Here is a 26,049-nt window from a genome sequence, read left to right on the forward strand (position 1 = left end):
GTCCTGTCTTAACATTTAGGTCTTTCATCCATTTTGAGTTTATTTTTGTGTGTGGTGTAAGAAAGTTGTCAGTTTCATTCTTCTGCATGTGGTTGTCCAGTTTTCCCAGCACCATTTGTCTTTTCCATTGGATATTCTTTCCTGCTTTGTCGACCATACAGTTGAGGGTCCATTTCTGGGCTCTCTATTCTGTTCCATTGATCTATGTGTCTGTTTTTGTGCCAGTACCATACTGTCTTGATGATTACAGCTTCGTAATAGAATTTGAAGTCAGGCATTGTGATGCTCCCAGGTTTGGTTTTCTTTTTCAACATTACTTTGGCTATTTGGGGTCTTTTGTGGTTCCATACAAATTTTAGAATTGTTCCAGCTCTGTGAAAAATGCTGCTGATATTTTGATAGGGATTGCATTGAATGTGTAGATTGCTTTGGTTAGCATAGACGTTTTAACAATATTTGTTCCTCCAATCCATGAGCATGGAATATTTGTCCATTTCTTTGTGTCCTCTTCAGTTTCTCTCATAAGTGTTCTATGGTTCTCAGAGTACAGGTCTTTTACCTCTTTGGTTAGGTTTATTCCTGGGTATCTTACGGTTTTTGGTGCAATTGTAAATGGGATAGATTCCTTGATTTCTCTTTCTTCTGCCTCATTGTTAGTGTATAGAAATGCAACTGATTTCTGCGCATTGATTTTATATCCTGCGAATTTGATGAATTCCTGTATCAGTTCTAGCAATTTTTTTTTGTGGAGTCTTTTGGGTTTTCTACATAGAATGTCATAAAAGACTACTTCTTTTCTGATTTGGATGCCTTTTATTTCTTCTTGTTGTTTGATTGCTGAGAGTAGGACTTCTAGTACTATGTTGAACAGCAGTGGTGAGAGTGGACCTCCTGTCATGTTCCTGAGCTTAGGGCTAAAGCTCTCAGTTTTTCCCCATTGAGGATGATATTCGCCGTGGGTCTTTCATGTATGGCTTTTATGATGTTGAGGTATGTTCCCTCTATCCCTACACTGTGGAGAGTTGTCATCAAGAAAGGATGCTATATTTTGTCAAATGCTTTTTCTGCATCTACTGAGAGGATCATATGGTTCTTGTCCCTTTTTTTATTAATGTGGTGTATCACATTGATTTGTGGATGTTGAACCACCCTTGCAGCCTAGGAATAAATCCCACTTGGTCTTGGTGAATAAACCTTTTCATGTACTGTTGGATCCTATTGTCAAGTATAGCTCTGATTGTTTTATGTGCATTAACCTATCTACTCCTCAGAGCAGCCTCAGAGCTAAGGACTGTTTATAGATGAGGAGACTAAAGCACAGCATGTGAGTCATTCTCCAGAGTCACACAGCAAGTAGGAAGATGTGAGCCCAGGTGGTCTGAGTGTAGAGCCCACATGGTTGCCCCGTGCTCCCCGGCCCCCGGCGATCATAGAGCTGTTAACCTCCCGCATCGAGGGCTGTTCGCATGCATGCAAAGTTAACTGCAGCATGGATTCTTTGAAGGGAAATTGTCTTATTGTGTGCTTTTCGTAGATGCTGTTGGATTGCCCACCACCGAGGCTAGGCCAGTTTACCGTCTAGCCTAGGAGAGTCCCTGTGTCGCATACCCTAGTCACAGTGGCTCCAGATCGTTCTACCCATGTCAGTCTGATAGGAAACCGTGGCACTTCCTGTAGCTCCAATCTGCACGTGTCCTTCTAACGCACGAAGTTGGACATCTTTCACACGTGGAAGGGGTATTTGTGTCTCCTTGTCTGGTGAGCAGAGGAGATGGCCTGGGCTTAGGCTGGACCGTTTGTGTGCAGTGCTTGTCCCCCTCTCCTGATCTGCCACTTAATCATCCAATGACCTTGAGCACAACCCGTAACCTCCATGTGCCTCCAGGGCCTCATCTGAACCCAGGGTGGTGATGTGCGCACCCCACGGGAGGTGAGGGTTTAATGAACTCCCCTATGCCCAGAGCCGAGAACAAGGGCTCTGGCCGGGCTCCCGGTACGTGATGCACCTGTTTCCAGACCCTTTAGTTCTTGGCTCTGTTCTGCCCATTGGACTCCACAGTTTCCTTCTATGACTCAGCCTCATAGATTTTGCAGAAATGGGCTGCAGTTACTCAGTGACTCCTGGCTTCTAATTCTTTGCTCTACCCGAGCATGTCATGCACTGTTCAGTCCACAGTGGGCACGAAGGCTGGCAACAGGCCAGGTCCTGGCCCCCCGGAGCTCATAGTGTAGTTGGGGGGACAGGCATTCATGAAAGAATCGCATGGAAAAATATATGATTACACAGGGTGCTGGGCACCGTGAAGGAGGTGATCCCTGGTGCTCTGAGAAGCTGGTGTTAGAGCCCTTCTTGGGCTGGAGGTTTGGTGTGTGGTCAGTCACCAGGGAGGCTGACTGGGGACAGCAGTGACTCAGGCAGGGGCATAAGCTTTAGGAAACGCCAGGCCATCAGGTTATCCCGGGGTGTTGACCTGTGGCTGGAGAGGGAGGCCGGCCCTGTTGTGGAGGCTGGACGGCTGGGCATGAGCTTCGGGCTTTGATCTGGATTGGGGTCCGTTGGCCCTTGAGAAGGCGAATACTGACACCAGAACTGTGTCCAGCCCCCTTGCCACTTCAATTTCGGTGGGAATTGCAAAGTGCCTTTCTTTTCAAGCATTCATGGATTTCGTGTCGTGATGTTTACCCAGGGATTTAGTTCAGACTTTTTACTTTGAAAATCGTTGCTTTGTTGTTTTTGCCTATTTTTTTATAAACACATGAAACTATCCAAGATGCTCAGTTGACACTCATGTACACAGATCTCTTTGGGAGGATATTCTCTCCTGGTCTGAGTAGGGGGTAGGGGGTACGTCAGCTTGAGATTCCTAAATGTCATGGGTATTTCAGTGCTGGGGGACGTCAGCTTTCTAGATGTGTTGTCACCCAAGATTCTGATATAAGCCGTGATCACAGAGTAAAGCTCCGAAGACCAGCTGACAGGTCAGCCCTTCATGGCCCTCCTTCTTGCTTTCACTCATTTATTCCCTCACCCAACCAGTGTTTCCCAAGCACTTTCTCATTCAGAGCCATTTTCTGTACACCATGGATGCTGAAATGGGTCAAAACCAGAAACTCACAGTTCACAGAGAAGACAGACTCACAGACAGTCCTGGCAAGATGGTACAGGATGCAGGTGGCAGGAAAGGGGGCACTGCGGGGGGCGGGGCACTGCTGGGGGTGGGGGGACGCTGCTGAGGGGTGGGGCGGGTGAGGGCTCCACCAAGAAGGCGTGGCCTCAGGCAGATGGAGGAGCCAGAGGAAGAGGGAGAGAGTCAGGCTACGGGATAGATGTGGCCCCATGAATTTAGGCTTTCGGTTTATCCACCCAGGAGACATTTAATGAGCAGCTCCCCTTGCTAGGCACTCTCTAGATGCAGCAGGGACCAAAGTAAAGTCCTCGTGTTCACACGCTGTCCATGGTTGGGGGGACATAAAATAAATAGACATGAAATGTAAGGAGGTGAGGGGTTGATGCAAAACAACCACGTAGGGACTGGGGAGCACTGTGTTAAGGCGGTGCATTGGGAACAGCCTTCCCCACAGGATGGCACTGGAACAGGAAACCCTGGAGGGACCCATGAGGATGGTGTCCCTTCCTCCCTGGGAGAAGAGTTAGGAAGTCTGTAGAGTCTTGATGCTACAAAGAATCCTGGAGGCCATCTGGCCTAAACTGTTGGCCAGAGCAGAAATATTCTCTAGCAAGCCTCCTAGATGGCTAATCCATTTCTACTTGGACATCCTGTTGCTCGTGAGGGACTACTATCCCTTGGAGATTGTTATAGGTTGAATTATGTCCCCCGCAAAAGATACGTTGGAATCCTAAGCCCCGTTACCAGCAAATGTGCCCTGATTTGGAAATAGCATCTTGCAGATGTGATGGAGCTCAGGTGAGGTCCGGCAGGTAGGCCCTAATCCAGTATGACAAGTGTCCTTACAAGAAATGGGAAGTTTGGACACAGACACAGAGGGAGAGCCCTCTGTGAAGACGGAGGCAGAGATCGTGGACTTCCTGAGCATCGGCAGCTAGGAGAGGGACCTAGGCTCATAGCCCTCAGAAGGAACCACCCCTTGCAACGCCTTGATTTTGGTGTTGAAATCTCATTGGTTATGCTTTGTTACAGCAGCCCTGGGGACAAGTACAGTTCCCCATGTCCATGTGGGTAGCTTGTCCTCCTTGAAAATCCCTCCTGTTTTTAACCAGACGTCTACACCAGTAGTTCCATGTGAGCAGACACGGGGACTAACCAGGCGAATTGTCTGCATCATCCTGACACATCCTCTGCAGCGTCCCTCCCTCCTGCTCTCTTGCCTTCTCACGGCCACCACCCGAGGCCTGACTATCACCCTGTCTTCACTGGCCTCCTGCACTGACCTCACATCCATCCCCCGGGCCCCGGGGCATTCTCCACACACCAGCCAAGGGGGTCTTCTCATGACCCTGACCGGGACACTTGCTAGAAGCCCTGTGCTGGCATGCTTTTGGTAAAACCCTAATCCTCACACAGCCTGCAAGGCTCCATGTCATCTGCCCAAGCCAGTGAGGCCCGGGTTGGAGATACTTTGTGTGTACATGATCGCAATTGTCAGATTTTGAAGAAGACAGAGGGACTAGGACAATGATGGGAGCTGTAGGGAGGCGGGTGTCAGGTGATGAAGAGGAAGACCTTTCTGTCTGAGCTCTATGATAACAGAAAGAATGCCTGGAGAAGCGGGTAGTTCCCCATCACCGTCTGTGTGTGTATATATGTGTATGTGTGTGTGTATGTGTGTGCAAAGCAGAAGCTGGGGGACTCCTTGGCAGGGAAGCTGTTAAGGAAATCTGAGCATTGGTTGGAAAGATGACTTAGCTGACATCCAGGGTTTATCTTATTTCATCTTTAAATGTTTCATCCTACAGTTTCTTTCAGATGCTCTTCAGAATCTGTCTTTCCAAATAAGAGTTTCAAGAGTTGGGAGGGCACCTATGTGGCTCAGTTGTTAAGAGTCTGCCTTCGGCTCAGGTCATGATCCCAGGATCCTGGGATCGAGCCCCTCCTCAGGCTCCCTGCTCAGCGGGAAGCCTGCTTCTCCCTCTCCCACTCCCCCTGCTTGTGTTCCTTCTCTCGCCGTGTCTCTCTCTGTCAAATAAATAAATAAAATCTTAAAAAAAAAAAAAAGAGTTTCAAGAGTTATCTGTCTAGCCAGCTAGCTATAACCCATCTGTCCACTCATCCGCTCATCCATCCATCCATCCAGCCACCCACCACCATCCCTTTATACATATATATATATCTCCTTCCATCTACCTGCCCACTCATCCATCCATCCATCCACACATCCATCCACCAGCCACCCATCCATCCATCATATATATGTCCTTTCTTGCACCTACCCTCCCATCCATCCATCTGCCCAGCCACCGCACCCATCCATCCATACATATGTCCTTCCACCCACCTATCCTCCCACCCAGCCATCCATTCACCCATCTCTATGTTATATTTCCTTCACATACTCTTTTCTTTGCCATAAAGAATGATATCAAGGAAGACTATGGCAGACGTACCTACAGCAACATCAATGTGAAATAACATTTTCTAGCATCTGTTTTGTGCTAGGCACTAGCTAGGTGCTTTGAGCATGTTGGTGTGACTGAGGCAGTCGACAGAGGGTAGAGTGAGGACTCTGCAACCACATGCCATGGCTACGAATCCCTGCTCTGCCACTTAATAACTATGCTGCTTTCAACGAGGTCTTTTACATTTTCTGTGCCTCAGTTTCTTCACCTGTAAAAAAAATAAAGGTTAATCACCTACCTTATAAGATTATTGTGAGGATTAACTGGGTCAATATTTGTAAAGCTATTAAAACAAAGCTTGTACATAAGAGGTACTGCTACTAATCCTCTTAATGACTTTCACTTGACATGGGTGATAATATTCTCATTAACCAACCTGGAAACTAGGCTCAGAGACATCAGGTAACTCACTTGAGTCACCCAGCTCTGAAGGGATGGTGCTGAGATTAGGGGCTGAGTTGCTGTGACTCCCAAGTTCATTGTGCTTTCAGACATGAGGAAACACTCACCACCTTCTGTGATGAGGTGATTAGTGGGTGGGAGGAAAGTTCCAGGAAGATTAGAAGTGGGCAGAAGAACGCTCACTTCTTTTCATCTGTCGCAGAGGATTGGTGCATGGGGGTGTGGCCAGTGAGTGGGCGGGGAGCGGGCAGTGATTAGGAGCTGGTGGTATTCTTCTCCCTTCTTGGAGCATGAGGCCAGGAGAGGGCGGGCCGGCTCCACCCGGCTTCTGAACAAAGGGCTCTACAGGAGGAAAATATCACAGAGGAAGGATGCAGACTGCTGACACCTTGTATCCTACACTCTGAGTTTTTACTAAACCAGAAGTGTATGGTTTAATCATAACTTTTACTGATGTCTTGCTCATATACGGTGACTATTTTCACTCTGATTTAAGCTCTAACTAGTTTTGACAGTGAAGATACTCAGGAGGTATTTTCCCTGCTCAATTTGCATTGTCCAGGCCCTCAAATTGACAGTTACAAATATGATTTTTGGTCCTGGCATGGAATCCCCCTGCAGTGTTGGCTGTCCGTGGAAACTGGCTCCTAGAAGGAAAATTTCAGTTTCCCTAGTACTGATTGGTTTTCGAGGGTTTTCACTGGTAATGCTCACCCTAGCTAACTTGAAGATGCTGGATTTGTACTGTGAAAAATGGGCGTGGATACTTCTTTTTCCTTCTGAATTAATTATCCTCCATGCTAATGAGGTCTCTTTTCACATTCAAGAGAACATTTTCTGCCTTGTGTGTCAAATCCTGTCCTCATTTTGTGTTCTGACACCTCACTTGCCATTTGGTGAGAACTCGATTAATTTTTACATGAAATAAATAAGGAAAAAGACACTAATGTCATTCCCTTTTCTTGATTATCAGTAGCTAATCAAAGTACTAATCAGACCTGGGATAATTTAAGCTGTGTCGTTTCTTTTAGAAAGAGGTTGTCGTAAGCAAGCCTGTTCAATAAACTTGAACGGCTTCTATTTATTAAGTATCTCTTGTGCTGGACACGAAGGCCCGCCTTTACAACAGGTGGATGGTTGGTACGGGGTGTGTGTGCAGCAGAACTAGCCTGGGCAAATACGCTCATCTTACAATGCAGTGACAAGATGACATTTTTGTGACCTGGAAAAAAAAGGATGTCCCCTGGAACACAGTGTCTGAATCCTGCCAACTTGCAGTAAGAATCTCAGCCCAGCATATGTGACTCACAGGGGCTCCGGCTATCTCATGGAGCTATTAGGGACTTTTGGGGGGTGTGCAAAATACGCACATTTCATTATAAACGATTTAAGATGCCACAGGAGACAGTTGGAGTTACCTCCACAGCAGTGGACCCGGTCCTGTATGTCAGCAATGAATTCCTAATACTTATTTTCCTCTCCTGTGGCCATTTGGGAAATGAACAGATGAGAGTTAGCCTCATTAGCTGCATGGTATTTTAATTGGTTTAAAGGGACATTTTTCTTTCCTTTGTGGCTTTGGGACATCCTGGCAGTTTTCTTTGTTGTTGCTTCTGACAGCTGATCCATGGTGATTAACATTAAAACTGTTTAAACAGAAAGTGCTTATGAGATTGTCCCCCCAGGCATTTGGGAAGGGCGAGCTGTGCGGGATACTCTATTCTACCACTGCTGTCCTGGGATGCGAATAGCCAAGAACAGGGAAACAGGGATGACTTAGAATAAACAAAATTCGAGATGCTATGCCGTGCATTTTAAAGATTGTTTGATTGATTATATTTATTCATTTAAGAGCGAGAGAGGGAGAGCACGCAAGTGGGGAGGGGCAGAGGGAGAGAGAGAATCTCAAGCAGACTCCACGCCAAGCACAGAGCCCAATGCGGGGCTCGATCTTTTTTATTTTATTTTATTTTATTTTATTTTATTTTATTTTATTTTATTTATTTTATTTTATTTTATTTTATTTTATTTTATTTTATTTTATTTTATTATTATGTTATGTTAATCACCATACATTACATCATTAGTTTTGATGTAGTGTTCCATGATTCATTGTCTGCATATCACACCCAGTGCTCCATGCAGAACGTGCCCTCCTTAATACCCATCACCAGGCTAACCCATCCCCCCACCCCCCTCCCCTCTAGAACCCTCAGTTGATAGACATTGCGGGGCTCAAGCTTATGACCCCGAGATTACAACCTGAGCTGAAACCAAGAGTCGGATGCTCAACTGACAGAGCCACGTAGGCGCCCCTACACCGTGCGTTTTATATTTCTTATCTCTTTTAACCATGAACACTACCCTGTGAGGGCAGTCCCCTTTCTGCTGCAGGGGAATGAAGTCCTTAGTGCCCAGGTCCCTCAGCTCGCAGGTGGTTTGACAACAAAGACCTACAGAGATGTCCTTCTGTTCGTCCCAACCCCCATGCTCCTGGTAAAGCACTTGCAGTTTACCCAACCGGCAGCCACAAGGTTTTCTTGTGCAAGTTAATCAATGAATCAATGAATCAATGAATGAAGGAGGAAGTGGTCAGGTGTTGGAGTTTCATCTTCAGCAGTCACAAATTACCATAAACTTGGTGGCTTAAGACAACCCAAGTGCATTGTCTAACGGTTCTGGAGGTCATAGTCCCAAACAGGCCTCCCCAAGAAAAATCAGCATGTCAGCTCTAGGGGACACTCGGTTTCCTTGCCTTTTCCAGCTCCTTGAGACTGCCCTTCTCCCTGGCTCCTGGCCCCTCCTCCCTCTTCGAAGCTGATGATCCCGTTCCTCCCACTCCTGCTTTCTCCTCACCTCTCCTTCTGATCCCACTTGTCTTCTGCCTCCCTCCTCCCACTATTAAAGACCCTTGTTAGTCATCTCTCTATGGTCAAGGTCAGCTGACAAGCAACCTTGTTTCTCTAATCCAGCATTAGTCAGAGGTTCTGGGGATTAGGATGTGGACATCTTCGGGGGACCATTTTGCATGCCACAAGAAGCATCCTTAAAGATGTCAAATCTACTATGTCTGTGTCAGCAGAGAAGTCATTTTTTTCTGAGTCTGTGGAACATTGTTTGGTTCATTGGACATTTAACCATGCATGCTCTGCCCAGAGCATCTCTTGTGCTTCCCTCTTGCTTTGTGACCCAGGACGCTCTGCACGTGTGATGTTCAGTAAGTACTTGGCGGAGAAAATGAAAGATGAGATGCATGAGCTGTTATTTAAAACTAGACTAATTGGGTTTTGTCTAAAGGACACAGGAGCTGGTCTGACCTAAGATGGAAAAATCTGAGCATCGAAAGGAATAATGACTGCATTTGATTGAAACCCACCAAATCTATAAAAATCTGTAATTTCATAGCGATACTGTGCAGAGGCAGGGAATGTTCCTAGGTTCAGCTAAATAAACACTTGGACTCAGAAGACTCCCATAAGCCCCACTTGACCCCGTGTACGCACACGGCTGGAGGGCAGGAACATGGCTTGCTGTGAGGACGTCAGGCATTCTTCCATGGGTGTCCTTGCCCCAGGTCACACTGCACATGGTTTTTCCCCACGTGACACAGCTCTGCTACAAGGAGCTGTAATCCACATCAGGCAGTGTGAGAGCCTTCCCGTCTTAAAAGCTTCTTCCCCCATGGGTGCCAGAATCTTTTGTAACAGCTCATAGGCAGAGCATCCAGGGTCCCCACAAGGGACACACCCAGTTCCCAGAGTCACCTCACTCTTCCCTGTTAGATATCCATGGTTCGCTTACAGGTCCTCCCATCCCTATGTGATCTACCAATCAGGTGTCATCGTCCCCCTAAGCCGTGTTGCCTGGTAACATATTTGATGTTCTTCCCCTTACCGGTTTTCCGGGTAAACGTGATCCAGAGCTCAGACTCTCAGGGACTTGGCCAAAGTTTTATCAACCTTTTCCTCTCATACCAAACTAAAGCAAACCAACAACAACAAAATAATAGACCCAAACACATTCGTCACCATTGGAAGTTCCTATGACAACCAACTGTCATGAGCAAAGGATCAAACATCCATTCTGTCTACACACTTTATGTCAGAGTAATTGGATTGTTGAAGAATCTCAGCTTTAAGAATGTGGAAGGGATAGAATTAGAAAATGTGTATTTTTCAAACCCTAATGAAATCATGGATCTAAGTGACAGTTACATGTGGACACCATTAGGTGAAAGTGGATAGATTTTACACTGCCCGGATCATGTTGGCCCCACTTTAGTCTACGGATCCCTCTTAGTAGTGACCCACCGTCTGACCTGATAGGAAGCACATGGTATTTTGGAAAGCACTTACAGGGTATTTTGGAAAGCAAATTAAGTCTGATTCTAATCAAGACATAAGGTCCAACTAGTACTTTACAGGAAATACACAGGCTAGGGGAACAGTGACACCCCATGGAAAGAATCCACCAAACCAGGATGTGGGGCTTTTTGCAGGGTAAATAATCCGGCTTCCCCACCAGATCAATGGTGTAAAAGAAAAACAGGGTAGGGGAGCAGAATAAAATGGACTTAACTGACATTGGGGGGATCTTGTTTGGTTCTTGAATGAAACTTCCCACTGTAAAAATCATTTTGACACACTTGAAATAGCTTGAATAATGACTGATACTAATTATTGGAGTTACTATTAATATTTTAAATATGATTGATAATATATTTGATATGATCATGACATCAAGGTTAGGTAAAACAGATACATGTGTAGATATGCATATGCACGTGCTTATATGACATATATCCTTGACAGTTAAAGATGCACACTGAGGCATTTGCAAGTAAAATGGAAAACATGGGATTTGCTTTAAAATGCTCAAGCACCGGGGTCTTGGGATCGAGCCCCGCATCGGGCTCCCTGCTCAAGGGGGAGCTTCTCCCTTTCCCTCTGCCTGCCGCTCCCCCTGCTTGTGCTTGCTCTCTCTCTCTGTCAAATAAAATCTTTTTAAAAATGCTCAAACAAACATTAAGAGAGTAACTAAAATGAGTTTGGTAACTGGTGACAATTTTTGAGGTTGGGGTAGCAAGTACATTGGGAGTCATACTCTTCTCTCTACTTTTAAATGGTTGACAATCTCTATGATAATGTTTTCTTTTTGTAAATAATTTTATTATGTTATGTTAGTCACCATACAATACATCATTGGTATAATAATGTTTTCTTAAGACCCTTATCTTTTTACAATAAGATGCCACTTTCTCTCATCACATTATCGAAGATTTTTAAGCATTGTAGAGGGAGGCGTGAAATAAGGATCCTACTGCTTTGCTGGGGGAGTTTTGTTGGAAAGCAGTTTGGCAGGGTGTTCTAGGAGGCTTTGAAACGTTGCTCACATTTGATTCAGTAACTTCAGTGTGGATCTCGTACTGAGAATATCATTGTGAATAGCAAAAACTCTTCACAAAGATATTTGCTGCAGGATTATTTTAGGTTTTGAGTTTCTCCAGTAACCCAAATGTGCAACACTAGAAAAATGGCTTAAATGAATCATAGTACATCACAAGGTGAACCATTTTGCAACCATTGTAAAGGAAACTCTTGCAGGTTTTTTTTTTTTTTTTTTTTTTTTTAGGATTTTTTATTTATTTGAGAGAGAGTGAGTGCACGTGAGAGACAGAACAGGATCGGGGGGAGGAGAAGAGGGAGAGGGAGAAGCAGACTCCCCGCTGAGCAGGGAGCCCGATGCAGGGCTTGATCCCAGGACCCTGGGATCATGACTTGAGCAGAAGGCAGATGCTTCACTGACTGAGCCACCCAGGTGCCCAACATTTATAGTTTTTAAACACCCCCGGAAGATGCCTGTTACAATGCTAATTGAAAAGAAAAGGACAAAATTGTCCTTGTATCTGTGTAAATGCTGTGCATCCATGGAAAAGCGTAGGCACAGAAAAAAAATTATTGGAAACAAATACAACCAAATTCCTTCATTGGTTTTGTTGAAATGTTGGCCTTACAGTGAATGAAGTCGTCTTCTCTTTGTCTTTATTTTCCATATTTTTAAAATCATGAACATAAATTAATTTTTTCTGTACATCATTTTATACCTCTATAGAGGTATAATTAGCATATTATAAAATTCACCCACATTAAGAGTATAGTCTGATTCATTACTATAAAACATACAGTCATGCAACCACCACCACAGCCAAGTTCTAGAACCTGGGACCCTGTGCAGCATCTCGTTGATATTTCTTGAATACACTTTATTTTTAGAGCAGTTTCAGATTTACAGAAAAACTGAGAAGCTAGTGCAGTGTTCCCACGTACTCTGTACTCAGTTTCCCCTGTTGTTCACCTGTTACATGACAATGGCCCACTTATTACCATCAGTGAACCAACGTTGGTACATTAGGATTAATCAAAGCCCAGCCTTCATTCAGATTTCCTTAGTTTTTCTAATGTCCTTTTTCTGTTCCAGGATCCAGGGTACCATATTACATTTAGTTGTTATATCCGTTAGTTAATTTTTAATTAGAAAAAAGTTAAATAAATTGTAGTTTAAAATTCTCCAAATATGTTAACTATCCATTTCTCCCTTGGCCTCCTCATTGTTGCTGTCACTTGTTGACAAAGACCAGGCCTTGTATTAGTTCTGTTCCTTACAGTTTCCAGCGTGGCACCCTGCAAATTGAATAAAGTAGAATCTGTGGATTTAGTTGCTGGCCATTAGTAAGTGGCTGGAGCAGGAGAGGGAGGAAGCGGAGGAGGGAAAAGGGAAAAAGAAAGTCCTTACCTACAAATGATTTAAAACCTCAGAGCTCTGAGGGGACTTTGGTTTCTGCTGTGACTTCGTGTAGTGGCATCCTCTTGGCTTTTGTGTCTCCCAGGTTGGAGATCGCAACCCTGAATCGGGCGGACTCAGACCTGGAGGCTTGTCGAACCCAAATCAGCAGAGACATCATTGCCCTTCTGCTGAAGAGCTTGACCAGCGCTGGCCACCTCTCCCCCCAAGTAGAGAGGAGGATGGGTGCGGTTTTCAAACAGCAGTTTCTATTGCTGGAGAAAGAAATTCAAGAGGAGTATGATCGGAAGATGGTGGCCTTGACGGCGGAATGTGACCTGGAAACAAGAAAGAAGATGGAAAACCAGTACCAGAGGGAGATGGTGGCGATGGAGGAAGCGGAAGAGTTGCTGAAACGTGTCAGTGAGAGGGTAAGGCAGCCTCAAAAGGAGGGCTTCACTCGCCTCTGCTCCCTCTCAGGGATTCGTCATTTATCCATCCATCTGCCCATCCTTCCACCCATTCACCCACCCACCAATCCTCCCCACCCATCTATCCATTCACCTGTCCATTCACCCATTCATCAGTCCACCCACCACTCTTCCATCCATCTGTCCGTCCACCCACCCACCACCCTTCCATCTACCTGTCCATCTATACATCCATCCATCTATCCCTCTACCTACCATTCTTCTGTCCATCCACCCATCCATCCATCCATCCATCCATCCATCCATCCATCCATCTACCTACCACTCTTCCACCCACCCATCCAACCATCCATTTGTCCATCCACCTATCCATTCGCCCATCCATCTAGCCATTCACTCACCCACCACTCTTCCATCCACTCATCCATCTATCCATCTGCCTACCACTCTTCCATCTACTTGTCCACCTACAGTCCATCTATCCATCTGCCCACCCACCACCCTTCTGTCCACCTGTCCATCTATACATCTATCCATCTATCCCTTCCCTACCATCCGTCTGTTCACCTGTACATCCACCCATCCATCTGTCCATCCATCCATCTGTCCATCCACCCATCTACCTACACTCTTCCGTCCACCCATCCACCCACCCATCTATCCACCCACCTGCTATCCTTCCATTTACTTGTCCATCTACAGTCCATTCATCCATCCATCTACCTACCACTCTTCCACCCACCCATCCATCTGTCCTTCCACCTGTCCATTCACCCATCCATTCAGCCATCCACTCACCTGTCCATCCACCTGTCCATCTATACATCCATCCATTCATCTACCTACCACTCTTCCATCCACCCATCCACCCACCCATCCATCCATCCATCCACCTACTCACTACCCTTCCACTTACCTGTCCATTCACCCACCCACCCACCCACCACTCTTCCATCCATCTGTCCATCTATACAGCCACTCATCCATCTACCTACCTCCCTTCTATCCACCCATCCACCCATTCATCCATCCATCCACCTACCACCCTTCCATGTACTTGTCCATCTACAGTCCATCCATCCACCCACCCACCACCCTTCCATCCACCTGTCCATCTCTACACCTATCCATCCATCCCTCTACCTATCATCCTTCTGTTCACCTGTCCATCTACCCATGCACCCATCCATCTATCCATCCACCTGTCCAGTCTACCTATCCATTCAGCTATCCATCTATCCATTCACCCACCCACCACTCTTCCATCCACCTGTCCATCTATACATCCACCTATCCATCTACCTACCATCCTTCCATCCATCCATCTATCCATCCATCCATTCATCCACCTACCACCCTTCAGTGTACTTGTCCATCTACAGTGCATCCATTCATCCACCCACCCACCACCCTTCCATCCACCTGTCCATCTCTACATCTATCCATCCATCTCTCTACCTATCATCCTTTTGTTCATCTGTCCATCCACCCATCTGTCTACCCACCCACTATCCTTTCTTCTACTTGTCCATCCAACCATCCAGAATTTATTTAGAAAGCCTTTATTGATCACTTACTGCCTCTTGGTCACTGGGCTAGGCAGTGAAGTACAGAGGAAATGAGACATGGTTCTTGGGTTCAAGAAGTTCATAGTTTAATGGAGGATCTTCACATATAGAAGATGTGACCTCATTCAACTATATTAGAATAGAGATATATTCACAGTGCCATGGGACATCATGGGGAGAGTAAAAAGGCTTCATTCATGGAAGAGTGCACCACAGAGAGCATGGCTCAGGGAGGTTGTGATGTCAGTGTGTGTGTGTGTGTGTGTGTGTCCATCTGGGCTGCGCTGTGCTAGATCGTGGAGCCCTCCCACACCATCAGACAAACCTGGACTCCCATTCCAGTATATTCCAGTTCTGCTCCTGAAGGCTGTAATTAGCCTGACTCTGAAACAAGGCTGAGGGTGCCCCCTCTGGGGTGGCTGGGAGAGGTCGTGCAGGAAAAGCAGCCACCCGGGGCATGGGCTGCTCCAGGCTCAGTGCACAGTGCTCTGCTCTGAGAGTTCTGACCTCTCAGCCTTCCTAGGGCTGGCCTCTGTTGATCAGAGATCAAGCCTCATTTTTCGAGATGTGTCCATTTCTGTCTTGAGGGAATCATGCCAGAGTTTTTTCCTGAGTGTATCAAATCAAGCCTGATTTCTGTCTTCCTCTGTGAGAGCTGGCTTGTTCAGTCCCTGTGGCTTGAGCCCACATTTCCTGGTCTGGAAATCTGTCATCCTGGGGAGGTCTAACACCTGCTTAGGAACAGGCTTCTGAACTGTTAACTTCCGTTCCCCAGACTGCTGGCCGTGCACAGAGATCCCCTGGCAGTGGACACACAGGGCTGACGGCTCGTGGCTCTCAGCAGGTCATCTGTCGTCAGCCCGCACACACGCACGCTGGGCAGTGACACAAAGAGGCAAGATTCGTGCTGTCTCAGCCCCACCTGCCCCCTTGTATCCCGCCCCCTCACCTTAATATGCCTCCCGTTTTCTGTTTGGCTCCCATATGAGTTTCTGTGGGTGCTGTAACAAATGACCACAGATTTAGTGGCTCAAAGCAACAGATTTTGATTTTTTCATAATTCTGGTGGCCAGAAGTCCTAAATCAAGATGTCTGCCAGGCATGCCCCTCTGAAGTCTCTAGGGGAGCATCCTTTCTTGTCTGTCTCAACTTCTGGTGGCTTTAGATGTTCCTTGGCTGGTGGCCACATCACTCCTGTCTTGATTTCTTGTCTTCGCATGGCCATCTTCCGTCCTGGGACTATCACCTATTCTGTCTCTTTTAAGGATGCTTGTCTTTGGAGTTAAGGGCCCACCCAAATAAGCCAGGATGGTCTCCTAAGAGCCTTAACTTGATTACATATGTAAAGATTCTCATTCCAAATAGAGCCACATTCACAGGTTCTGGGTTAGGATGTGGTTGTGTGTCATGGCAGGGAGCGGGGGTCGGGGGAGGCACTCTTCTTGCCAACAGAGTTCTGCTGGCTGACCCCACTCTCTGACCTCCCTCCGTGACTACACTGGCTGGTCCACACCGAGTCTCCCTGAGCTGGGCACTTCAGAAACCATGCTGAGCTCACAGAGCCGTGATTCAGCCCCTAAACCATCTCATGATATCTCGTTCTCTTCTCTCTTAAATTTGTTATAGCTTTTGTTCCCATGGACACAGTGCCTACTTGGAAAGTGTTAGAAAACAGGAGTCAGCAAACTAGACCCATGAGCCCAGGCTAACCCGTGGGTGGAGAATGGTTTTTACGTTTTTGAAGGATTGTAAAAAATCAAAGCAAAACAAAACAAGTAGAGGAATGTGTAACAGCAAACCTTAGGTGGCCTACAAGCCTTAAAATATTTATCTGGCCCTTTACAGAAAACTTTGTCAACTCCAGCTCCAAAATAGAAAAAGAAAAACCTTGGGAAAAAAATATGTGGAACCCATGTCACCATCCAAGGCAGACAGACATTCATTTGGTCTGGTTTTGGAGCTCTTACTGTGCCCCCGACCCTGGAGATACAGGGATGCTAAGGCTGTCCCCACTCCTGTCTTTGGATTTCAGCACACATTTTGACCTTTTGCTTTATACAATTTTTTTTAACAAATTCAGGTGTATGCAGTTCATAGGATTATATGTTTTGCTCGTTCTCACTTAATATCATGGTATAAACATATTCTGATTGTATTAAGTGCTGTCACACTTAACGTTCACTGTGTGCAGGCATTGTTCTAAGCACATCATGCAGACCTTCTCATCAGATCTTCACACCACCTCAGGGAGGTGGGAATTGATAGGATCCCACTTTTCCAGCTGAGGAAACAGATTCGGAGAAGGTCACCTGCCCGAGGACACATGGGTGGGACCAAGATGCGGACCCAGGCAGGACGCGCCGATCCCGTCCCTGCCCGCCCGCGTGGTGCAATGGAGCCTCAGATACCCTTGCTGTCGTGAGCCAGGTTAACCCATCCGGCTGGGCTTCTACATTTAGCGACCAAAAGGCTGCCTGGAATAATGTAGTTTTTTGTTTTTTTTTTTAAGATTTATTTATTTATTTGAGAGAGCGAGAATGAGAGAGAGAGAGAGTACATGAGAGGGGGGAGGGTCAGAGGGAGAAGCAGGCTCCTCGCCGAGCAGGGAGCCCAATGCGGGACTCGATCCCGGGACTCCAGGATCATGACCTGAGCTGAAGGCAGTCGCTCAACCAGCTGAGCCACCCAGGCGCCCTGGAACAATGTAGTTTTAAGTGTTTCCCCGATATTGGCACAGATCAGTAGGGCCGAGAGGAGGGATGGCGGGACAGAGTGCTCCCGATTCCCTCTGCACCTGCCCCCACTCCCCAGTCTGCTGGCTTGCAGCGGGAGGCCGCCATCGCGCTGGGTCCCGTGGGTCACCCCGTTCGGAGACCAGTTGCCTTATCTGAGTCAGTGCGCTTCCAAAAATAGCATCCGAACGGCGAAAGTCGATAGAGCTATTTCTCTTCCAGGCCATGCAAGCCACTCCCTCTTACAAAACTGCTGATGACCTTATAACTTATCTGTACATTTATCATAGTCATCTTTAAATAAAATGCACGGAAATATATTGGACATATTACTCCAGCAAGCATTCGATTTTTTTAAAAAAAAAGCAGAATTGGGTTTTTGAGTAGTGTTTAGGAATTCCAGTAATTAGAGACGAGATCTGTTCCCATTTAAACGCCTGTGTCATCTCGTAGAGTTTTTAAAGCCTGTCTCCACTGAGAGGCCTTGGGGGGAGTGGTAGTGACTACAGACTGTGCAGAGACAGCTTGGGTTCAGATCCTCACTCTGTTCTTGCAGAAGGTGCATTGCTCGGTGTTCCTGGGTCTCAGTTTCCCCATCCTGCAATTGGGGATACAATTTTTACAATTTGCCCATCTTGTTAGACTGAGTACAGGGAGTATAATTTGGTACAGACATGATTTTCTGCCACAGTCTCACATTTTTGATGGTGCAGAGTCAACATTATGAATGGCAAGTTGCTCTGGAACAGCCTGGCCCAGACCTCTGATTCTCAAACCAAAATTGAAGTGCCCTCTCCCAGTCCATGTTCCCCTTGACTCTCTCCACAGGGTAGGTTACTTTTTAGGGAGAGCTGAAAACCACAGGATAAACATGCCTCATTTCCCTGCAAAGTCCATTGCGGTGGAAAGTTCAATGGAGAGTTGGGGTCAGTGACCATGACTTCAACATATGTTTAAAAATGCATGTTTGTTGCCATTATATAAAGTATAAAACTTCGTATAAAACTGCAGGCTTCCAGCTTCTTGTGAAACACAGGGAGATGTGCTGCCCTGCATCCAAATTCCTTCAGAGCCCCCTTCAGTGGGCTGAGTGGTGACTGGCCCTGTAGGCAGGCCTTGTTCTCCACTTTGCCCCATTCCCCACCACTCCCTAGTGTCTCTCATACCAGAACCGTTCACTCACTTCCATCTAGGAGCTGCCCTTGGCGGTTGTTGGGGGGGCGCCCCCCTGCTTTATGGTGTAGCCTTCTCATCAATTCTCCCAGAAGATTGAACTAGGTCAGGGGGTGAACCTATTTCTGCAGGTCTCTGGACCCCTCAGGAGGCCAGTGTAGATGGAAGTGAGGGTGGCTCCCATCATAAATTCATTTTAGGGAGTATTTCACCATGACACAAGCATATCAGTGCCTCATGCCTCATTCTTCAGAAATATAATTCCAAACAAGGACAGATAACTTTATCTTAGGATTTCCGTGTGTGCGCATGCACATTTTGTCCTGGCTGTGAGAAGCTATATGGATTTCCTCCCATCTTTCATTCCTATTAATTCAAATAAATTGAAGTTTGCAGCTTGTCATATTTCATACTGTCAGTTGAGAAGGTCACTTTGATGAATGAATCAGCCTCACAGGGCGTTGGCCCCTCCCTGGGCAACAGAACGTCCCTGCAGTCCCAGAGTCAGGGGCCCGGCCCCCTCCTGGCTGTGGCTGAACCACATTCTGTAATGCAGATAAAAGCTGTGAACAACCACTTCTCTCCAGATGAGTGACTCACGAAAGCCTGATCCAACCCTTTTTAGAAAAATCAGCTTTGAAAAAAGGCCGTGTTGTTTTCTGGTGGCCGAGGCAAACTGTTAATACTGGGGAGCTCCCTGGGGCTGTGGGCAGGAGGGAGTCCTGGGCCTCGGGGCCTGAGGCTGCGCTGCATCCCAAGGGCAGGGATTCTCATGTGCTGGCTGCTGTGCTTTTGGGGGTTCCTATAAAAGCAACACTCTTCTTCCTGGACCAGATTCTGAACAAATTGAAAGGTGAGGCAAAGGAGCTGGAAAGTTAGAAATGCATCTATCACCTTTGTAGGGCTTTTGTGAGCGATCGGAGGTAGAGGTGGTAGGTCTGGGCAGGCGGCGACGTGGGTCCCTGGCAACACTGTCAGTGGCCGTATGGTGCTCTGGTCCCTGATTAGCTGGAGGAGGTACAGCCCTCTCTCTCCCTCTGCCCTCACCACCCTCTGCCTTTCCTGGGTCCCCACTTAACCTACACAGCCACCACCCCACCCCCTCCTGCCACTGAGACCATGCTCTCTTGACCTTGACCCCTGGGATTGCTGTGCCCTCTGCCTCAGGGACAACACGAGCACCTTCCCCTGACTTTGCTCCATCAACATGTCCAACGTCTGTGCTACTCCAGAATGTGGAGCCTGAAGATCTGTTTTCATCTCTTCTATCTTGGCACTGCTGAGGAAGGACCCACAGCTCCCCGGAGCTTATGTTTCTTCACCTGTGAAGCGGACTGTGTTCGTTTTCTGCGGCTGCGTCCCAAATCGCCACACATTTAGCGACTTAAAAATAACACCCCCTTGCCATCTGTTTCTGTGGCCAGGAGTCTGGACACAGCTTAGCAGGGTTCTCCGCAGGGTCTCAGAGGCCTGCAATCTGGGCCTCAGTTGGGCTGTCTGGCACTCGGGGCCCCGGTCTCAGCTCATCCAGTCATGTGCAGAATTCATCTCCTTGCAGTGGGGACTGAGGCCCTCGGCTCTGTGGGCTTCCCTTCTCTGTAGACTGTTCACAGGAGGCTGCTTGCTTCTTCAAGGCCAGCAGGAGAGTGTCTATGTTCAGGAAGGCCCAGTTCTCCCTTAAGTCAGACCCGCCCAGGATCATTTCCCCTCTGGGTTAACTTAAGTCAACTGATTAGGGACCTCAATTACATCATCAAGACCTCTTCACTTTCCGCATGTAATAACCAGATCATGGGGTGCCAGTCTGGTCGCATTCAGAGCTTTTGTCCACACTCAACAGGGGAGGATTTATACGATGTGGACACCACGGGCCAGGAATCTGTGGGCCGTCCTAGAATTCTGCCTCCCCACGTGGAATTAACTGCACTCCCCTCTTGGGGCACGAGCCTTGTGCTTGCAGGAGTGTGAAGGCACCAGGAACTCAGTGCAGGCTTGTCTCCTCCTTCCTGCCTTCATACCGAGCACACGAAGCACAGACATCCAGTAGCCATTTCTTAACGACTCTGCCTCCTTTCTCACCCAAATCATCTCAACTTTGGCCCGATTGCTGGTGTTTTTCTCTTCAACTAAGTTAAGAGCAAAAGAGGGCAGAAATAAGCGGGAGAGTTTAACAGCACAATCCACTAATGTTTCCATTTTACAGGCTATTTTTAGGCAGTTTGATTTGCAAATTTCCGTCCCTGTGAATTTTCTGCTTTGAGACTATTCTGGAAAACATTAAGAGAATAGCAAAGGACAGGTTGCAGCAGTATTTTCCAGAGCTTAGTGGCTTTATCATTGCCAGCTTGGGACATGTGTGTGCCTGGGTGCACACCTGTGTGTGTTCCACATGAGTGCACACACGTGTGCTTGTGTGTTTCCTGTGTTGCCGTGCATATGTGTGCATGTACTGTGTGCTGCTGTGTGTGCATGTGCTGTGTGTGCACATGTGTGTGTGCTCTGCATTGCTGTGTGCATGTGTGAATGCATGTGCACACGTACATGAAGGTGTATGCCTGTGTTGCCATGTGCATGTATATTTGCTGTGTGCACGTGTGTGTACGCTTGTACCCATATACATGTGCATGTGTGTATGCACTCTTGTGTTGCTGTGTACATGTATATTTGCCGTGGGCATTATGCATGTGCACTATGTTCACGCATGTGTGTGCATGTGCATATGTGTGCATGCACTATGTGCTGCTGTGTGTATGTGCTGTGTGTGCACATGTGTGTATGCACTGTGTGTTGCTGTGTGCATGTGCATGTATGTGCCTGTATACAGGTGCATGTGTGTATGCACTGTGTTGCTGTGTGCACGTATATTTGCTGTGTACATGCGCACTATGTTCATGCATGTGCATACATGTGCACATATGTGCATGCACTGTGTCGCTGTGTGCATGCGCATTATGTTCATGCATGTGCGTACATGTGCACATATATACATGCACTGTGTTGCTGCGTACACGTATATTTGCTGTGTGCATGCGCACTATGTTCATGCATGTGTGTACATGTGCACATATGTGCATGCACTGTGTTGCGGTGTGCATGTATATTGCTGTGTGTGCATGTATGTGTGCATGCATGTGCCTATATACATGTGCATGTGTGCATGCACTGTGTGCATGTGCACATGTGTGATGCACTGTGCATTGCTGTGTGCATGCATGTGTATGCACTGTGTGTTGCTGTGTGCATGTGCATGTATGTGCCTGTATACAGGTGCATGTGTGTATGCACTATGTTGCTGTGTACACGTATATTTGCTGTGTGCATGCGCACTATGTCCATGCATGTGTGTACATGTGCACATATGTGCATGCACTGTGTTGCTGTGTGCATGCGCACTATGTCCATGCATGTGTGTACATGTGCACATATGTGCATGCACTGTGTTGCTGTGTGCATGTATATTTGCTGTGTGCATGCGCACTATGTTCATGCATGTGCGTACATGTGCACATATGTGCATGCGCTGTGTTGCTGCATACACGTATATTTGCTGTGTGCATGCGCACTGTGTTCATGCATGTGTGTACATGTGCACATATGTGCATGCACTGTGTTGCAGTGTGCATGTATATTGCTGTGTGTGCATGTATGTGTGCATGTATATTGCTGTGTGTGCATGTATGTGTGCATGCATGTGCCTATGTACATGTGCATGTGTGTATGCACTGTGTTGCTGTGTGCATGTATATTTGCTGTGTGCGTGTGTGTGTTCATGCATGCATGTGCCTGTGCACACAGGAGCATGTATGTGTGTGCACATATGTGTATGCACTGTGTGTTGCTGTGTGCACATACACGTGTGCCTGTGTGTGTGCACTTGCATATGGCCTGGGCGTGCCCATGCGTGCCTGTTGGTGTGTCATCTCACGTGCCGCCCCCTCTTCCTGCAGTCTGCTGCGGAGTGTAGCAGTCTCCTGAGGACCCTCCACGGCCTGGAGCAGGTGCACTTGAGGAGATCTCTGGCTCTGCAGCAAGAGGAGGACTTTGCCAAGGCTCACCGGCAGCTGGCCATTTTCCAGAGAAATGAACTGCACAACATCTTCTTCACCCAGATAAAAAGTGCTATTTTCCAAGGGGAACTGAAGCCAGAGGCAGCTAAAATGCTGCTGCAGGATTACGCTGACATACAGGTGAGGCCTCAGATCAGACTCGCAGCAGTGGGAGCTTGACTTCCCTGAACCGTGTCGGTGATTTCTCCTCTCCCGGAGTCAGTCCCATCTCTTCTCTTGGCTGTGTACTGTGAACTCACCACCTTTTCCTTCTGCCTCTCGATGTGTGGATGAGTTTCCAATAAATGGGGCCATTAGTAGCTTGAAGCCCAGGCCCGGGACTCAGGCTGACTTGGATTTGATTTCCAGTTCCACCAGCCATCAGCTCTGTGACTTCAGGCAAACTGCCTGACTTCCCTGAGCCCCACCCAGGTTCCTCACCTGTAAAATGCGGGAAATAGAGCCAATTCCCGGAAAGCCTGTGCGTGGCACGATATACGCTGAATACACATAGCAGTGAACAACATATAAATATACATGTGCCTGTATATGTGTGCACGGGCACGCACATCAGTGTATACCCGGGGTTTGCAATCTGTGTCTGGGTATGCCTGGCTGACTCTGTGTGTGTTCTTCCGGGTCAGCCTGAGTGTGAACGTTATTGATCCAAATGGAACAAATTCCTTAACGATAGCCAAAATAGTTGATCCGAGGCCATCACCATTGCTGTGGGATTTCTCAGGCCCGTGTGGGGTATTTTACATGCACATGTACACACCCAGCGTGAAATCACTGGTGTGCAATCCTGCAGCAGATCTCTGGTCCTGGCGAGGAGCAGAGCCATACCAGAGGAGACCAAGCGACCATCCCCAAAAGGCTCCCGAACATGAGTCCTGTGGGACGAGAGGGCCACTCTCGGGAGGCACGGAGCATGAAGGGAACAAGGCAGCTTCTCCATTTTACTCTAGGTTTTTCCCACTCAAACCTCAGTGAGAGGGACTAGAGTAAGAATTCAGTTCTATTCCCAGGTAGGCATCCAGACCTCAAGGCATCATGTAGGTATTGATGGATTTTGCTGTCATTTTTCTCCTCGTGGTGGGTAGTGGCTGACTCTCAACCCTGGGGCCTTCGAGCTAGAGTGTGTGATCATTAGTCATAATGGAGTCAAGAAGGAGACTTCCATGGGTGATAATGGTAGCAGGACACAGGCTTCTTTGACCCCAACTGCTGGAGTAGTGGAAGATGGCAGCTATGTGTTTCTTTATGTAATGGGGACAAGTTGGTGGTTCCCATGGACCCAGTTTCGTGGCGAATAGGAATATTGCCTCCGTATTCCTGTTATATGGATTCTGCTGCCAGTAAGTCAGGGAGATACCGGTATTCAGCCACATCTGACCGACCATTCTGCTTTTCACTGTCTGGACAGTGCACGTTCCCAGGCGCCAAGAACTGGAGATATCACTGCTTTGGTTAGAGAGGAGACTATCCTTGGCATCATATGTATCTTGTTGAAAAGATACATCGATCTTTTTGGTGACCTATTGCAGGGACACTATTTCCACAGATGGGAAAAGACAGCAGAGCCAATCAGGGGGATGATACCACTTAGTCAATCAGGGGGATGATACTGCCAGTCTGATTACCAATGGTCAGCTGCATTTTGGAGGAGCCTACTATGATGTTAGTGCACAGGCCCTGGGATTAGATTACTGAGTTCAAATCCCTGCTTAACCATTTACCAGCAGTGCGATGTGGACTCAGTTTCCTCATCTGTGAAATGGGAATAATAGTACTCTTTCTCTAGACTAAGTTAAATAAGGCGAGAAACACTCTGAGCCCAGTGTCGGGCCCAGAGAAGACACCCGGTGTCAAGTAGGTTATCGATGTCTTGTGTTTGGTTGGGGTTTGTCATCTTGTCTCCCGTCTCCTCCACGAGCATGGAAGTTCTGAAGGTCACGGCTGATGGCTGATTTATCCCAGCACGTCAGCATCTGTGCTGGTCCTGTGTTTCGAGAACCCCACGGGCGAAGGCTGAGTGCCTGAGTGAAATTTGCATCCCCTTCCCTAGGGCAATAATGTTGTTTTGACAACTCCTAACTCTCTGGGTCTAGAATGCACTTTTCCAAGCTCTCGTTCCTTACCAGTATGTCATTTTCTTCTAAGCCTTTGTTAAGAGCAGGGCAGTTTAAGGTGTTAATCCCCATGCTTCTATTCCTGTGTGTGTTCTTCGGAAGGAAATGTAATACTTTATAGGTCTAGAAAGAATATGCTCTAAGTTTTAATTAGGCATATTTTCTTGATTTTCTTTTAAACAGGAGAAATTAGAAGAGTTAATGGATTTTTTCCAGGCTAGTAAGAGATACCACCTAAGTAAAAGATTTGGCCATAGGGAGTACCTGGTTCAGAACATGCAGTCATCAGAGACCCGTGTACAAGGCCTTCTGAGCGCTGCTGATGCTCAGCTCACCCTGTTCATCCAGAAACATGAGAGGTAAGACCCAGAAGCCATCCCAGATGATGCACAGGAACCACCTTGCCCTGCTGTCTTCATCAGTGGTCAGTGAATGCACTGGGGGCGCCTTACTCATTCCTTACGATGAATTCTCTAGTTTTAAGAATCCTTTGCATCATAGAATTTCTAAAACCTTCATGATAGTTGGGACAGCCATACAATGAACCTTCCGTGTGCCCATCATTCAACTTCAGTGGCCAACCTTGATGTCGCTCTACAGCCCCACCCGGAGTCATCTGTTTTTTTAATTTTTATAAATATTTTTTATTTATTTGACAGAGCGAGAGAGCACAAGCAGGGTGAGCAGCAAAGAGAGAGGGAGAAGCAGGCTCCCTGCTGAGCAGGGAGCCCGATGTGGGGCTCGATCCCAGGACCCTGGGATCATGACCTGAGCCGAAGGCAGATGCTTAACCGACTGAGCCACCCAGGCCGCCCCCCACGCGGAGTATCTTAAAGGAAATCCCCAGCATTTCACTGAGAGATCGGTGGGGGAGGCTTACATGAGCTGTGTGGTGGGAGAGCCTCTCCTTGAGCTCGGGCACTCTGCCGGCTCTTGCATTCACCTTGGCAGTGAAATCTAAATACACAGACGCTTCTTGTGCATTGTTCCTGGTTTTTCTCTGCAGCCCCGGGGGGACCATGTAGTCGGTGGTGATGCAGGCTCACAGCAGGGCGGCCTCCGCCCCTTTCCCCCCAGCTAGTCTTTGAGGTACTTACCTGCAAACAATGACATTTATTCTTTTTGGTTATGAGAAGCTCTAAAATAAATAGAGGCATGCCTATGAAGTTGGCTTTCCCAGGACAGTCTG

General features: G+C 47.3%; 1 protein-coding gene across 7 annotated transcripts in view; it reads left to right on the top strand.

The window, feature by feature from the left end:
- EVC2 (EvC ciliary complex subunit 2) overlaps positions 1–26,049 on the top strand; it is a 128,827-nt gene that overhangs the window by 56,992 nt on the left and 45,786 nt on the right. For all 7 annotated transcript variants that reach the window (XR_010409272.1, XR_010409273.1, XM_064584256.1 and 4 more), the window contains 3 exons: positions 12,885–13,209; positions 22,630–22,869; positions 25,044–25,219. Coding sequence is in view for 5 of the 7 variants with exons in the window: in XM_064584256.1 (XP_064440326.1) it covers positions 12,885–13,209; positions 22,630–22,869; positions 25,044–25,219 (741 nt within the window). In the remaining 2 variants the exon portion in view is untranslated. The remainder of the gene's footprint in view (positions 1–12,884; positions 13,210–22,629; positions 22,870–25,043; positions 25,220–26,049) is intronic.

Source organism: Mirounga angustirostris, unplaced genomic scaffold, assembly GCF_029215605.1.
Source record: "Mirounga angustirostris isolate CCGP_5_RB_7025 unplaced genomic scaffold, mMirAng1.0.hap1 SCAF_2, whole genome shotgun sequence".
Lineage (NCBI taxonomy): Eukaryota > Metazoa > Chordata > Mammalia > Carnivora > Phocidae > Mirounga > Mirounga angustirostris.